At 37.2% G+C, this 17,774-nt stretch overlaps 1 protein-coding gene across 7 annotated transcripts in view; it reads left to right on the forward strand.

Annotated features, from left to right (window-relative positions):
• The window catches only part of RAPGEF2 (Rap guanine nucleotide exchange factor 2), a 191,945-nt gene that overhangs the window by 70,981 nt on the left and 103,190 nt on the right, over window positions 1–17,774 (forward strand). For all 7 annotated transcript variants that reach the window (XM_068942402.1, XM_068942403.1, XM_068942405.1 and 4 more), the window contains exon 4: window positions 5,968–6,051. In XM_068942402.1, the coding sequence (XP_068798503.1) occupies window positions 5,968–6,051 (84 nt within the window). The remainder of the gene's footprint in view (window positions 1–5,967; window positions 6,052–17,774) is intronic.

The raw sequence follows: 17,774 nt of genomic DNA on the forward strand, positions 1-17,774 counted from the left end.
GTTCCCAGGCTTTGCTTTCTGCCTGATGCTGATCTTCCAGTCTCCTATTATCTGACAGCTACTGTTTTACTGATGATTATTATGATGGATAGTGCTGGCACCCTTAGAAAACTAGCTGTTAAAAAGATCTTACCTAGGCAAATGTGTCTTGCCTTTCTAGCATCAACTTGACTGACAGATGCTGCTGGAGCCTGAATGACTCCTCACTCTCCTCAAGCCAAATCTGCCTCTGAGGATGCTTTTGGGGGGAAGTCATCCATATCTATTCTGCGTCAGCTAATTCTGGATGAAGTGCTTGTACGCATGCAGATGATAACCTCCCCCAAACTCAATCAGATGTGTGCCCTGTCCCCAGAAGATCCCCTTTGCATTGTGATTTATGAGCCCGTTGATGGAGGAAATATCTTTAGAGGGACAAACGGTTTCTAGATACCTCTGTGGACTGCCAGTGCTATGCAGTATTCCGGCAGCTAAAGAAAACTTCATGGTTAGGCTTAGGTTTATACTCTAGAATTAGTTTTTGATGTTTAATAACAATGTGATTGCAAAGAAACAAGACTACATCTGATAAAAACGGTGATTGCCTGAGTCCTCGTGTGGCTTGAAAAAGTGCTTTTGTAGTTCAGTATAGGCTTCTTCTGTAGTTTCTTCTATAGTTCATTACAGGCACAAAATTCCTGAAGAATGCAAGACGTATTGTTGCTGAATGAACATCAAGTGCAGTAGAGAAAACATGGAAAATTAATTGAAAAGCACCTGATATGTGAATAGTATTATGAAAAACCCAGCATCTTTAAAATGAAAGTATTTTGCATGGTTTGCATAACAGTGCTGCCTAACAAAAGCTGGCTGCCAAAGTGGGTTTGCTTTTAAAGCCTTTAATTCTAAACAAATGGAAGTATAGCAAATGTTGAGAAGTGTGGCAGTTGATATTTTCATATAAAAGAACTGGATTGAGGTCTTTCGTTTGTCGTTTCTTTAGAAGGTAGCACGTGTGTTCTAGGGAAGGGAACGTACCTTCTATACGTAGTTTTAAAGATGTTCTGTTTAAGGCAATATATTAAGAAACCAGTAATTGTATTAGCAGTAGCTCTAAGGATGAGGAGAATGAGAAGACATCGCTATTCTTTGCTCTTGAAAACTGCCTTGGAAATTATTATGGTGTTTGACTAGCAATGAAAGCTTAAAAGAACATAGGTTATCTTTTGGGGAAGATACCTCTTGAATATGTGTTCTGTAGTAACCTTCTACTCTTGTGGCACATCCATATTGCAGATTTATTTGTTTACTCAGATAATTAAGGAGTAGGATATCACAGGAGTGCTTTGTGTTTTGCACAGCATGATGCCAGTACCTTAGGAGAGCTTAGAAATTCTCAAACATGACTGTAAAATATAAATATAGTTATCAAAGTATGCATAAAGCAAAAGGAAAACAAAACTAAGCAGATAATGTTAGTTAAGTTTGATTTTTCTTATTGAATCTGTATCCAGCATTCAGCTGTCATAAAACAGATGCTGCTTTCGATATGTGTGTATATGCATATATACACACACACTCACTTTATCCACTTCTAAAATTTTTTATATATAAATTTATATGTATGTTTATATATATTTGGATTAAGTGCATGATAGGTAAGTCAAAAGGAGCAACAGCTGCTGAAGAGGTAACTGTTTCAGGGAAAGTTCAATGGAGAAACCCATAAACTGAGTTGAATGATTAACTGGTTGAAAAGTCGTGCTGTGTATGATCAAATGAAAAAAAGCTTAAACCATTGTGGCTGAATATATAATCATTAAAGCTGTATGTTAAGTGATTTCGTAGAAGATTCAAAAGTAAAGATGAGTTTGTATACTGAACGTACTGACTGAAGGCTGTGAAGACCAGTGGCTGCCTTGGTCTTTGGAGAGAAAAATCCCCAGAGAGATCTTAAGCCTTACAAATACGTGATTTGAGAGAAGGATTTTAATAGTTCATCAGTGCTTAAAGGACCAAAATAAAAATGATTTTACCTTGTATATTAATAGTTTTTTTGTAAGCTCAAATATTTGACTGTTGGCTTAAATACTTTTTTTTTTTTATTCTTCCAATTATTTTACATTTGAAAATGACTTCCTTTAAAGTATAAACAGATCTCTAGATTACTCTTGTTCTGGAGTCATAAAGCCTGTGACACCCAGTTGGAGTGGTTCTCCATCAGACTACGCGTTTATACTTAAACTGCTAATTTTGGGGGGGTGGAGGGGGAAGGGTGGTTAAAAATGATAATATAATACTCTCTATAATCTACCTGGACAATTTATCACTCTGAAATCCTAACTGAGTTATTTTCCAGCAGCTTGGGAAAATCACTTATGACCTAAAAGCTATTACTGGAAATTTTTAAAGAAACTTTCAAGTGTTTTAATTAATGCAGCTCATAATACTTCAAGTTATATCTATTAAAAACAAACAACAAAGTCAGCAAATGTGCAGTTCAGCAGCAGTGCTGGTTATATGCCTCTCAGCTTAGGAGGAGATGCTAATCCAGATCTTTCCATGAGCTTCTGATATCTTTCCCTGTCACACACCTTTGTCCTCTAGTTTTGTGCAGCTTGCTTGTCGGTGTGAGCTCTTTCAGGATGAATTTTGGGGGAAGAATGTCTAGAGATGTGACCTAACTGAGGTGCGTGTTTATGCTTTTGAGAGCAGTATTTTTTCTTCAAGTGGCTAATTTTCCGGAGTTTATCTGCTTTAACTTGGTTCTCTATTTATATGCCATGTTGATTTTTCTAGATGAACAAGTTGGATGAGCATGATACAGATCCATGTGAGAAACAAGCATGTGAATAGCATTTCAGAAAAGGCTGCTTGGTATACTGCATTATGTAAATCAAAATTGTTGTCTTAGCTGTGAAGCCAAGTTACTGACTCATTTTCTAGTGTCCATATAAAGAAGTACAAAATATATTTTATATTATCCATATAGAGAAGTATTTTCTGAAGTTTTCGTTTTGAAGATGGTCGGCACAGTTTTCCATCTGTTTAAACCCAGATGATTTTGTGCCCTGTTCAACTGCAGGCATCTTCAACATTGGTACTGCATCTTTTTATGTAGTAAACTTTGCAATTCAGCAGAAAAACACCTTACATTCCAGAGAGCTTTTGTACATGTTTTTGCTTGTCGGTTTATCTTGATTGTGAGCTGTGAAGTCATCTGTGAATGAGATACAGCTACATCAGAGGCTGTCATCTTCTATCGCTTGCTATGATGCTTGTGCACCTTCCAGGATGAAACAGTTGATAGAACTTATATTGAAATATGTGGCTGAAAGATGAAATGCGCTTTGCTTAGGAATGGATTGTAGTTCTCAGCTGAGGTTATACCAATTTATTTTTGACTGGCCTGTAGAAGAGGCTTGCAGATGTAATCTATTTGATAAAGCTTGTATATCAAATGAGTAAAAAGCCTTACAACAGAAGTACATATATATCTATCTATATAGGTATATAGTAGCTATATAGGTACGTACTTACATACACAAATCTGGGGTAGGATGAGTGCTCACATTGCTTGGGAAGTACCTTTAGAGTATGCACATATGCAGAGTCTGTAGAGGAGCACAAATATAGTTTCAGTTGACAAACATTTTCAATTTTGATTATATTTGTAGTCATTTCCTATAGTAATCATAGGCCCTCATTAGTTGGGCTTCTCTAATGAGCTTATACATGCTTGAATTTTCAATACGAAAGGTAATTAACTGTGTATAGGAAATCTACTTCCAAAATTTACTTGATGTTCTGAAATAAATTATTGCATGTATTTGAATTAACTTTTGTGTATGCCTTGACATAAACAGTATTGATGAAGGTGCATAAACTTGAAGTTACCATGTTAAGAACTAAACTCTGAGGGTGGGTACTTGCACACGTAAGTATCATAACATAAATGCTTGATTCTGTAATTGAAGTAACATCCAACAGAGTGTTGGCCACAAGCCATCAGCAAAAAGAATCCACTGTTGTCTCCAAAGTAAGGCATAGGTGAAAAGAGCTTTATTTTCCAGCAGAAAGAGCAAGAAAGATTAGACAAGCTCAACTGTAATTCACAAGGACGACAGTTCCAGTTCAATTTAGTGGCATGAAAAACCATAGCATATACCTACGTTCAATTACATCTGACTGCTTGGAACTACAGCATACTAGTGTGGATTTCTGGATCAGTAAAAACACAAAAGCTTTAAATTTGGTTGCTGGGCAAAAGTTCACATTACTAAATCAATGGTAAACATGATATGCTGTCTGAGGTGCTTTTAAAATTCATTATTTTGTTCTTCAGGTATGTACTCTCTGCTTGCTCCCTTCTTAGGGCATGTCTATTTATATCCAAAGAATTGCTGTAGCTGTATTTGCTTGGCCAGTTTGGTCATAGGCTAATAGAAAACAAATATAGGCTGTGCCATTTTAATCAATTTTTATGTCCTTGGTCATAGACTGTAATCTCAATTTTCTCTATAAATCCTCCATGTTTCTGATCTCTTCTCCTTTCTCTCATGGTTATATTAAAGTGTGAAATGGAAATAAAATAATTTTTTCTAAATTTGACTGTTTGCTGGGATTTTTTTTTTTTTTTTTTTTTGCTTTCAGCTGTTTTAGGCTAGCTCCCCCCCCTCTCTTCCCAACTTCATCTTTCCTTTTAGAAAGCATAATGCAGTGAGTGCTGAAGAAATGGTGATCTTGTTTTGAGGACCCTGCTTCATAGATACTTTTTAAGCTTTGTTCCATCAAGTGAAAAACGTGCTACTTACATGAAGCCTACTTAGATTTAAGATCGGGTTTTAATACTATGCTGTCATCGTTTGTTAAAAGATGTGGGCTGTTCTTGCTTGAAGTTGGGACTAATTGTTGCTAAAGACTTGAGACATGTAATTTAAAAAAATGTAGGTGCTGCAGATTAAGTAATCTGCATCTCTTAATGTCACTAGGGATGTGGTTTTGGATAGGAATGCTAGTGCAATTACTAATTGAGTTCAAGTCCACTTTTACTGAGCTTCTTTGCAAGAAGCAGTGGGAGTGGTAAAAACTGAAGTAAAGCACACAGTCTCAGTATAGACTGTAAAATGGAACAAGATTCCTACTGCAGCTATTTCTAGTAACCTTAAGCTAGTTTCTTTCCCTGTCTAAACATTTGAACTTATCTAAGAAGAGAGTCTAAGCCTATGAAAAGGGTTTCACACTGTTCAAGGAGAAACATCTGAATCTACAGTAAAATCAACGGGGCATGGGTGGCAAAGGGATGCAAATCACAACTTTCTTCCACACCTTTACTTGCCTTCTATGAGATGGGAAGGGAGAAGAAACTCTGTCCCTTTTGTGGGGGATTTTTTTCTTGTGCCAGAAAGAAGCAGGAAATAGGTAGTGAGCAATAGCAGGAGATAAGATGACTGCAAATAGGATGTAGGTTTACATCTGTAAATGTATTCAGTACTCTTATTTTTGGGGAAGGTGGAGTGATGCCAAAAGACATATTTCTTTCCTGAAGAAAGGGAAAAGTGGCGGATGTCTAGAATCAGGAAAGGAGGCCTTATGTGTAGAGATGAAGAAGCTACAGTCCTCTTTAGCAAGAGGAAAGTAAAGGATTCAACAGAATATAATACACTTAGAATAACTTGATTTCTTTTTAACCAATTGCAATTATACTTCACTGGACTTCTGTGTTGTTACAAAACGAATAGATTTGTGGGGCATTCTTTGTTTCTTTTTAAAGGTGAGATAAATGTTTACAAGGCATTCTAATGATGTATGTCATTTTAGGTGGAAATTAGAAGGATTTAAAGGATTTTTTATTAAATGATTGAACTGTGGTTTTCTTCTACAGTTTTGAGCATTTTTGGCTCTTCATGGTGCTTTCCTACTGGAGATCTGCTAGTACTATCAGCTGCTTAAACCAAGTGTCTTACCATGTTCTCTTTTTGATTCCAGCCCTGATGATATTGGTACCTGTTGGTATATCCTGCTGTCTGGTTCAGTCTTCATTAAAGAGTCTATGTTTCTTCCAAGGAGCAGGTATGTCAGCTATGAATGTGTTGCTTTAAACTCTAAAAATTCTGTATATTCAAGTCATGATTTATGTTTAAAGTATGGGATGCTATCTCTTTTATTCTTAACGAAAGTATAGAAATTCATACATAAACACGTTTTTCCTACTTTTATAACCTGTAGTAGTAGTTTTATGCCCCGATGCCATAGCTAGAGTTGAAAGTCAGTTACTCTGGACATTGTACAAACAGACCCAAAGTGGTGTGCAAAGACTATCAATACATTAAACAATCAAAAACAAAAAAACACACCCAACAAATACATCAAAGTACAGTTCCTGTGAGTAATCAGACTTTACATCATAGGACGCACTAAAGCTAACGGCACTTTCCTGAGGCCTTACTTACTGTGCATAAGTCTTCAGAGAGTATTTTGGCACATGCTTAGATCATGTTACTGCCAGTTTTACTACTTGTGTTTTAGGTTATGCTTCATGTAAGTTAATTTGCAATAAAGAGCGATATTTTACGAGGCAAAGACGTTCAAGTGTGAGGCTATCAATTTATATTGTTAGAATAAATAATTCAAATTAATTGTTTTGAGTTATGGAGCATATGCAAATAACTGCAAAGACTTTAGACAATGGTGACTGAGCTTGATTGTTTTTATTGGAAGCAGAACAGAAACACTTTAAAATGCTGGTAATATGCATATTCATTCAGGCTACTCTTAAAGGTCTCTTCGAAGTAAATAGCATGTAATAAAACTTGTGAAAGGCAGAATCAAAGAATGACCCATCTCCACATGGTATGATAATGAAAGTACTAGAAATTTTCTTACAGCTTTGAACAGTGGCAAGCCAATTGAAGATTAGCATTGGTTGGTATACAAACAATTACATGTTCAAATCTACCTTTCAGTGGGAGGACAATGCTGGTTTCAAAACTGCCATTTGATGGTAGACGTGTTTCTGTGTAAGCAAAAGTCTTGCATATTTGAGAGGACAGGCACCGCAAATAAAACGTGGGATATTTGATGTGCCATCAAACAGTACTGCATATGATAAAGGAGCAAAATTGGTTATTGTAAGAGGCAACAGCAACAACAGACAACAGGATCCCTGCTGCTGGCAGATGGAATGAAATTGCCCCGTATGTCATCCCTGAAGAGGGGATGCCAGGAAAAAAGCTGGCACAGAATGCTACCTTTTGATGCCAGGAGAAGGGATATATGATATCTGAATTAGTATACAGGGGTTGCATGTAGTCTGTGGCAAGAAGCCTTTATTCCTTTTAGTTAAAGCAGTACTTGTGCTTCAGACTTTTTTTTTTTGTGTGGATGTGCAATGGAAGGTGAGATTTAAGAAAATAAACAGAGAGCTTGTGATTCTTCCTGGGAGAATGAAGAGGTCTGCGTATATACAGGGCCTGCCTGTGACTATAATCAGAGCATTCGAGGATTGTACAGAATATGTAGTGTACAGAATAACTGTTGATGGAAAAACGCGTTAATTCAGCGTGGACAAATTCAGAAATGATATTTTGGGACCCTGAGTCTACAGAAGAGATTTTTATCTCTGGGAATTTCAAGTGTAGAATATGTCATTAGAAGGTTTCATAATTGTGGGTGGACTCAAGTAGCTGCTAAAGCTGGCATCTTGGAAAGCAAATCCAAGAGAAATTTGTTAATTAACAAAGAGATAGCATAATAAGTCCATGAAAGCAAAATTAAGGGTCTTGAACTTAATGCTATGTGATAAGGAATATGATTGAAGAGCAAAAATAGTGATTCTCATAAGAGGCTTTGTGTTCAGAAAAGAAGTTATGGTTATTAAGAGGATAGATGAGGGCCTTATTTACGTTTAGGAAAAAACTTCTCAGGATTTTTGCTTCCTGTATGAAGATGCTGCAATATTTGGGTGTGGGACTCGCGCATTAACAAGGTGGGGAAGGTGGGAGGAATACTGGTGATTAATAAGTGAGGGGTATGTGCATGTGTATGTATGTGTATACGTATGTTGTGGGTGGGCTTATTGCTTTTTGGTTTTTTGTTTTGTTTTTCAAGCAAAGGCTTAAGAAGGAAGCTAAGTAGTTTTCCTTATGTTGACAGGGAATTGCCAGGTAGAGATACCTTATTTTGATCTTGTGGTTTGCACAAAACCTTGTAGTTTGGAAAAATCACTAAAGTAATCTAAAGATGAATTTAGAATAAGTTTGTTCAACCTCATCCACTTTATCTTTGTCCACCTAGAAAGTCATTAGGAAGTAATTCTGCAACATGTGGAGTTGGGAATAAGAGAACAGGGTGGAGCTGAGAGGAGTAAAACAGTCCTGTGTAGGAGCGGAAAGCAAGAAGTATGTTCCTCTCACCAAATTTGAGTGACCTGGGAAACCCTCATTCCCTAACTTTTCCCTCTCCTAGAGTTTGCACTGGTTAATACGTACCATCCCCAATCCCTCCTGTATCAAAACATCTCACCATCCCCCACCCCTGCAAACACGCACACCTCAGAATTATTCCCTCTTCTTTGATGATTTAACTCAGTCTGCCCAGCCAACAGCCCTGCAATAAATAAATGCCTTTGCTCAGGTTCCCGGGGCCGCTGTCCAGCCCTCCCAGCGGGGACCTCTGTCCAGGGCCAGCACTGTCCAGCCAGCAGACAGCCCCCTCGTCTGGCCCTGCTCATCTCTTCGCCTGCTGTGCAGGTATTTGGCTGAGAGTCTGCTGCTTAAGGGCTAGCCACAGAGACCTGTCCCTGCCTTCCTCTTCAGAAGGAGGCCTTTAACCCTTGATCTGAGGTGGGTTTTCGGGGGCGGAGGGAAGTTCACTAAAACTTGCTCGAGGAACTCTTGAGGTCAGAAGCCTGCAGGTGCATACTAGCCCTATGCCAGTGGGGCAGTTCACTGGGTTTATGTCAAGCTTGTTTTTTTGGATGATGGCTGGGCAGTAGCTGGCCAAATTTAAATTAAAATAAACAAATATACTTCCCTCCATCTTGAATGACTGAAGAGCATATGTCATTCTTGCTTGGGTTTTGCTCTTTTAAAATGTATGCCCGTACAAGCCCGTGTGAAAAACAGTACTTCAAGATAATTCGGGTGATCCCAATGAATAAATCTGTGCAAAATCTTGGATATGTTTTTCAGTCCTATGCTGAATTCCATGGTACTCTAACTTCATGGCTGTTGGCACCTGAGCCCATAAGGAGTAGATAGGAATGCTATGTTCAGATTTATAGCTGGAACATAGAAATACCCTGGTGCCTTTGACTGCATATGTTCAGCAAATTGTTTGCATTTGGAGACTCTGTTAGCTAAACTAGTTGCATTATTTTCAGATATAGTATACTAAGACAGTTTGGATAACATTGTGGCAATGCTATTTATTTGTAGATATTATGTAAAAGAAACTTTAATTTTTTTTTTCTTTCAAGTCATTATTTCCATGTCCTTGATTCCAGTCCCTTGATTCTTTGGGGAGAGGGAGCAAGGACTGAGGTTGGCAGAAAGTTAATGTACCATTGGGAAGAAGAATCTCTTAAAACTAAGAATTCAAGCCATCTAAAACCCTAAGGAACCAACATTCCCTTGCTTTCCCACTCAAGCCACAAATAAAAAAAATAGCATAACACTCCAAACTCCCCAAATAACCAGCTTCATAGTGTGCTATATGTACTATATATATGATCAAATAGCTGCTGTTTGAAATAGTTTGAAATGAGTAGGATAGTTACTGATTTTACTAAAGTTATTTAATTTGCCGGGAGACTTGTAAAACTACTTGCAACTAGCTACTTGACAAGGCTTTATTTCAAAGTAAAAAAGTTCTTTCAAGGAGGAGTGACTTGTTTGGGGAATTTTCACTTTTAAACAGTCTGTTTGTGCAAATGAGTAAATCACTTTATTTGGCTATTGGAATATAACTTTAGCTTGTATTTGTTCAAATAACAAGCCCTCAGCTAGAAAAAAAGTGTTCATAAGGCTGGATTTTATTCAATTAATTGATTATTTTGGGAAAACTCATAATTCAAAGTTTTAAAGAATTTCCGTTTTAACAATTAAAATGCCTATATTTCTGGTGAAATAAAGTAAAATAAGTATTTCTGTTCTCTTAAAGAACTACTGTAAACTGCAGCAGTGAAATTTATTATGGCAGTTTAATGTGAGGTAGATTTTTTTCCCCCTCCATGTTATACTAACATTTCTTTCCTAGTCTTTAAGGTTTAATTTGATTGCAATATATGCTTGAAATATTAAATGCCTTAACCTTGCTCTGTCCCTCAAACTAGCATGAATTAATACTTCTTTTCTCACCACTTCCCTGGAGCTTCTGTACCCTGAAGCAATTCACATGGTAGAATGAGGTCTATGTATTAAGTCCAGAAAATAAATGAGCAGAAAATATAATTCCCTGAAGGTTGTCCTGGCTCTCCTGTGCTTCCAAGTGGTCACAGACAGCAGTAATGTGACAGTCCCTCAAAATATCTCTGGAATTGCCTCCAGCATCCCTATGTCTGCTCTATTTTCTCATCACATTTGCTCAGCTGTTCCGACTTCCCAAGTCGTTTCTGTTCCAGGACTTTACTTCCAGTGTAAATTGTACTGTAGTCTTTCATCTTACTTGGCTTGGAGCTGGGATACACAAATATCTCCTAGATCTCCTACAGCTAACCTTGTGTTTGCCCGTGGCCTCTGTCGCTGGGGGATGTGACTAACTCTTAGCAGCAGTAAAATACGGACTTGTAAGACAGATTTCTCTCAGCTGTGGGCTCTGGTGCTTGTTTTTCTGCCTTTCTCCTAGAGAATTCTTCAAAGACCATTTGAGCCGTGTTTGCTGTGCAGCTCAGGCACGCCGTGATGCCGACTTTCTGCGTGATGGCTTTATCATTCTCTTTACCTGCAAACTCATTCTCGCTCTGAACTTGCTCAGCCTCTCCTTTTCCTTCCTTGCTGCCATACCTGCCCTCTCCTCCTCTCACCAGTTCATATGGCAGTGCAAAGCTGTGCTTCTTTTGGCAAATTAACAATAAAAGAGCAATCATTCAAGTTTTTTTTTCCTCTGAGTAATGAAAAGATTATGTTTTGAAGTTGAGAGTACCTCTGTTTTTTTCTCTTTTCAAAATTATGGAGGGTATGTCTATTTAAATAGTGATGACTTAGACCTCTAGTCTTTCCTATACTAAAACAACCTATAATGGAATAGAATATCAAATAATACTGGAGAGCCATTAAAGAAATCAGACTTATTTCAAATCTGTTTAAAGCAATAACAAAACTTGTGCAGAAGTGAGTCCCACTTTGTGTTACGAATGTTTTGTCAGATATTTGATTTCCTCTTCTACTTAAGGCAGGTGGTGGTGAAACATACTTCTCAATTTACTGCTTTGATAAATTCATAAAGGCACTCTCATATGGGTCTTATAATTGTTTGATTACCTTTATTAGTCTAAGTGAGGAACTACAGCCATTGAATGCTATAGTATTTGTGTAACTCATCTGACTTAAAAATTCTGTGGATCTGGAAATGCTTCTTTTTCATTATAAATAATGAATACATACTTTTTTTTTGGCCTGCATTTCTCCCTTTATATACAGAACATAATTTTAAAGTTCACTTTATAATATTCTTTCAGGACAGTTATAAAGCCACTTCTTCTATTTCAATCCCTGGCCATCTTGCAGATGGAAGAAAAAAAGTTAATTGGAAGGAGATGAATTTTAATATTTAAAAACTCTTAAATGGCAAAGACTGACACATCTGCAGTAGATGATGTTTTAAGTTTATATGTTGGTTCCCTGGTTGATGCAAAAGTTAGACTTTTAAAAGGCATCTTAATCCATAGTTGTGTGCATTGTCCTTGTCCATAAATAAAATGTTTACGGTCAAAGTGTGTTCTGATTAACATAACAATGTCACCTTTCACAGAAGAAAATTTGTTAGGGATTGACAGGTAATGCATATTAATATAAAAGTGCTGATGTAGAGCTCTTGGCTGTGGACTAGTTTTTGTGATGCTTGGGACATGCTGTCTGGTGTGCTTTGGTTTGTATATGTTGCTGGTGATATGTTTATATTTTGAATACAGAACTATTTGATAGGTTTTTTTCAGTTAATAGAATTGTACTGATAATTTGGATCACAAAGATAAAGGCTGTCTCTCGATGCATGATGTTAACGCATTTGCAACTTGCAGTGTTTCATAATAGATACTGCTGTGGAAGTTTGTGAGATAACTTAGAACAAGACTCATCTTTTAACTGAAAGACAGTGACACGCAAACAAATTTTTAAATCAAAATAAGGTCTGAATTTACTTAGAAAATAGTGTGTTTTTTTTTTTCCTCTGAACTGGATACAAAGTTTTAAAATGGCTGATTTGCAGGATCGAAGGAGTTGTACTTCTGGGAGCTGCTACTTTTGTAATTTAAGATACATAGGGAGTTGATCAAGAGCTGTGCTTTATTCTCACTGAGCATTTTCCCTGTCTCTCCTTATGAGCTTTGCCAAAGCTAAGGATTTGCAGCATCACGATGGGAAAAAAAAATCGTAATTGGAAATTTATAAAGGAAAAATGACTTCCTGGGTTATGCTTTCAAGTTTATTTAAGAAATTACTTGAAGAAAGTCTGTGATTCGGATTTAATTTGCTCTCAGAACTCTTATTCTTGAATATTAAATTTTATTTTTCTGCTGCTAATTGCTGCTGCTGGATATTCCCATGATCTGTTTGTTGCCTCATGATTCCTGTATCTGGAAAGTGCTGTTTTGAAGCCATGCTCATAACTAATTAGAAAGGCTAGTGGGAAAGTGTTGAGCATGGTATTGTCAATGGGCTGACACCCAGTGGTGTCTTTGGCTTTCTGTTGGATCTGAGTGACTTAGTTCAGCATTGCAGTCCATTCTTAGCTGAAACTGAGTCATCTTGTGGTTTAATCTGGACAAGACTGGGGTCATGATAAGGGGTTGAAGAAAGAGGTTGGAAGAATTGGCAGAGATAGTGTCTTATGGCTGGTAGCATATGTCTACCGTTAATTATTCATAGTGGATTTTAGATCTCTAACTACTGTTAAACATTACAAAAGTATCCTTAACTGCTTTGTACCATCTGCATCTAGCTAAAAGGCTGTGTCTTTCCCCTTGAATGAAGGCACTACTTCTACCTGCAAGTACGAAATTAGACTATCATAGCGCACTCGGTTATAATAAATTTTTGAGACTCAGCTCCTGGAGAATACTTACTTACGAAAGGGAATGTTTTGTTGGGAGCATCTGCTCTGACATCTACTTTAAATCTCCAGTTGGTATCCTGGCTGGTGTTGTCAGTAAGGCCTGGAGCTCACCTATCTGTGGCATTTCCTTCTTTGTTATGTAGCGCTAGAGGAACTAGGGTGGCTGCATGTCTCTTCTGGAGCTCAGCTCATGGAGGAGCAGGCTATCAGGGCATTCAGGGACAGTTTCAAGCTCTCTGAATCTGGCTTCCTTGTCTAGACGAAGTTACAGTTAACTCTGGCCACAGCTGAATTAGGTGACCCATAAGTTAACTGGGCCTTGTCTTCTCTCCTCACCTGGTGTCACAGCAATGTTTGTGATGCAGAGGACATGCTCCTGTCAGTAGTGTTGTCTAAAACTGTCCTTCCTGTTTGCAGAAATTGGCTTACAGTTTTTTTTAAAGATTAATGTATTAAATGTTTTTACAGCTAAATAAATTATATATTACATGTTTTGCTTTATCTCACCCATCTCCTCTTCTGCTGAATGATCTAGAGTTTGCTGAAGACTGAAATTGGTGACCTTCCAAATTGGCTGCCAATATCTGAGGTGTTTGGAAATAGGAGAGGACACAGTTCCTAAATAATGAGATTGGGTGGTGTATGGCTGGCATTGTTCCTGTTGAAACATTTCAATGCTAGTTGAATTTTTTATGGCACAACTGGTAAAACGTTAGGGAATGTAATCTATTATGCTGCCATCTTTTTGAAAATAAAAATAGAAGTCTGATGTACTGGGGTTAGAGCTACCAGGCTTTCTTCCCAGTTTTTAATGACAAGATAAGAGGGTAAGAAAGGCAGAAAGAGACAAATGACCTGAATAACTTTTAAGCGAGCCTGAATATTTTGGATTCCTCTTGAGGTGGGGAGGCTTTTAGAGATGAAAATGCTAGGAAAGAAACAAATTTTAGAAAGAAGCCCTCACAAGCTGAAGTTTTCTGAACTGAAGATGTTTTGTCACAGTGATAAATGCTAGCCTGTACTAGTTTTTCTTCTAGATTTTATTCTGTAGAGCTACAGGCTTCTGTCCTTTTCCATTCAAAGGAGCTGATGGATTTAGTCTGGATCACCTGCTGATGTTCAGGTGCATTGATGGAATAATCGGAGAGCAACTTCATATGTTTTCCAGAGAGACACCATAAGTTGATAATGATATAGAATTTGTAGATCAAAAATCCTTGTTTTGTCCAGTTTTTCACTGTTGACACACAGTAATCATAAATCAGCACAGTATGTGCTGCCACTGTTCTTGCGTCAAAAAAAGAAAACTTAATTAGGCTTTTCTTTTCTTACCGTTTGTCCATGTCAGTGGTGTTAATCTTCCCTCTTTAGATCTGAAATGTAAAAATACAAAAAGTTAAATTAACTTTTAATAACAAAATCATTCTTGGGAGTTTGCAACACGAAGTATAGAAACAAAGTATTTAACACACAAAACCTATCTCAATAGATCAAAGTAACTGAATGCATCTGAAGGAAAAAACTGAATGAGGCAATCCAAGGGAGGTTTAGATTCATGGGGATAGTCTTTTATCAGAAAGAAAGCATAGGAAGGGAGAGAGTACTTGAAGATAGTTGCAAGGGGAAACAGATTCAATGACATCTGTTATGAATAGTATCAACTCTGACATCCCACCTCAAGCGTTGGAAAGTTGGGGGTAAAATTTTTCCTGTTCAGGGTTTGAAAATTGTTCTGAATGTGATGGGCTTCTTGCTTTTATTGAGAAGGTTGTAACAGAATGCTCTCTAGGATGAATGGGGAAAACAGTCATTCCACTGGAAAACTTGTTTTCCTGAAGTTGTTGAAATGGTCACCCTGCTGAAAAATTTTGATAGGTTTTTTGGTTGCTGCCTTGTTAGTTTGTAAGGTGTGCTGCAATGAAAGCTGATTTGCCTTGGAACTGTACGTTGCCTGCCTAGACGATAGGCAAAAGCAAATTCTTTTTCATAGCAAAGAGAAAGACATTAGAGATTTGTACTGGGAAAGATAAATCAAACTGTATCCTGTAGATACACTGCATACAAGACACCCTGCTTGCAATCACCTTAGGAAGTGGCTGAGAAAGGACCATCCTCTCTCCCTCATTTGTGCTAAGGTCTTCAAATTGATCTTAAACGTATGCGGGCTAGGCAGAATGTGTTACCTAAACAGTATTTTAAACATTTTAATACTTTCTTTTCCCTCTTCTAGATGTTTAAAAGGGATTCTGTTCTGTGATTGCCCAAGCTTTTTTGTACAAAAGGCTGTATAAATCTGTTAGTGTCCGAAATTTTGAAGCTGTATATCTGTGACCTAGTTCACGTATTATAATTCTGTATTGCTGTCTGTTTTCTTCAATAACTACAAGGCCATGTAGAAAGGAATTGCACAAAAGTCTTCTAAATGCAACCATTTTACCAATATTTTAACTGGTACTGATTGCTCACCAGGTAATGATGATAAACTATGGGCAAGAAAAATCTCAGTTTTGATCCTTGTGACATGTTTCTAATTTTTGGTCTATGATTTTGAGTCTAAGGAATGGAACATAAATTGTAATTTCAGTGAATCAGTAAATGCTGAACAGTTACTTACCAGTTAATTTAGTTTTGTTGGGAATACAAATCGAACCTATAAGAGTTTAGTGTTGTCAAGAAATGGATGATAGAGCATGTCATGTTTTGTTGCTGGTTCTTGTCTTTGATAGTTTTGCTTATATTATGTTTCATTGGTTAGAGAGACATTTCTAATTCTAGTATTAGTGTTCTAATGGAGCATGTCATGATTTCAAGTAATTGAGAACAGCCTCTGATCAATCTTGGAAAAATTGTTCAACCTTGCTTTTATTGTTCTCTGGTATAATTGTGTGATATCCATTTATTGTCCACAGGTCTCAGTGTATGCTAGTATTTCCTTCGTAGACTTTCAGGCTTGGATTTAATATTAAAAAGCTATTATCTGAAATGAAAATAAATGACTTGTATACAATTGAGGGAAGAGCTTTTTGTGAGAGTCTAAGAGGGGAAATTCCTTATGTAATGAAAGTAAGTGGTTATTTTAAAGTTAAATTTGACAGCTTTCATACCTGGGTATTCACTACTGCATTGCTAGCCCTTAAACAGATCTATCTAAGGGAAACTTGCTTTTTCATGATTGTTATTACAGCTGGTAAATGAGATGACCTATCCTCCAGTCTGTTCCTTCTGATAACTAGTACTTAAAGGTTTAACTTTTGGTACAAGTGCGCAAAACATGGAAAATGCAGGTGCTTGTGAAAGCTGCTATTATGAGATTGCTGAGGGTGAAAGGAAGACCATGATGTTTGTTCTCCATGCTGTCAGGCTCTCCAGGTGGGGTTTACAAGCAGAATGAGCTGACAAGTTGTCTGGTCAGTGCTTGTCCAAAAGGAACACAAGAATGAGCTATGTGTAAAAATAGCACAAAGTCTCAGTCCCCTTGAGAAAGAAGGATACCTGAGAGAGAGAAAAGCAAACGCCTGTGAACAGAGGGAACTGAGTGTACTGGAGAGCAAGAAAGTGATAATGCTACAGTAAACTACAGTGTAAAACACATGCCGAGTCATTGAAGAAAGCGCTGTCTTCAGCAGGGCAGTGAAGTTTCTGCTGCCTATGAAGCAACGTTAACTAGCTGCAGAGATCCATTTTAAATCCTGAAATTAGAGATGAGATATTACCACAGTTAAAAGATACTTAAAAGAATAATATAAAGAATTGAAGATAGATGCTTACCAGTCTATGTCCTCTTAAAGCGGTACCTTAAAACCGTTGTTTTTTTAATGGAACGTCCAGAAAGCTGTTGACAAAAGTCCCGTAATAATATGTTGTAGGATGGTTCTCTCCGCACTGAAGGGTTGCGGTATGTAGGGAAAGAACCTTTTTTGCCTCACTTGGATAGTTTAATTAGGTGGTCAAGGTTTGTGCTACAATGCTGTAATCTTGTCTTTGGGTAAAGGATAAACTTGACAGAACTGAAATAATGACTTTTTATTTACTTATGTGTTTGTAGGACTGCAGAAAGCTGGAAGTATTATTTTGATTATTACTATGGTTCCACTACTATACTACTTCTCCAAATAGTGTTTTCAGCATACAATGTTGTTCAGTACTTTGGAAGACTTAAATTGTCTGAGAGTTTACTTTCTGGTAATGCTGAAACTTTCAAATGCTTCTGAAAAATAAATCTGAGTACACTAAACGTAGTAAAGCATGCTAAAGGAGGGTTAATTTATTTCTGTAAATCTGAATTATAATCTAAATTGTTATAAAATTATCACTATTACTTTATTGATTTGGTTTTTCTCAATTACAGTTATAGGACACTTATTGCAAAGACATCTTGACTGTATCTGCATTTTTAGTAATAAGATTTATGGAAGCTAGTTACTGAGGTCATGTATTTGACCCTCTGTGAATGAAATGGTTGTATTGAATGAGTCAGGCATACAAATGAAGATGGGAAATGGTCTTGTTTTGCTAGCAAAAAC

Source organism: Struthio camelus, chromosome 4 (assembly GCF_040807025.1).
Source record: "Struthio camelus isolate bStrCam1 chromosome 4, bStrCam1.hap1, whole genome shotgun sequence".
In the NCBI taxonomy this organism is placed as follows: domain Eukaryota; kingdom Metazoa; phylum Chordata; class Aves; order Struthioniformes; family Struthionidae; genus Struthio; species Struthio camelus.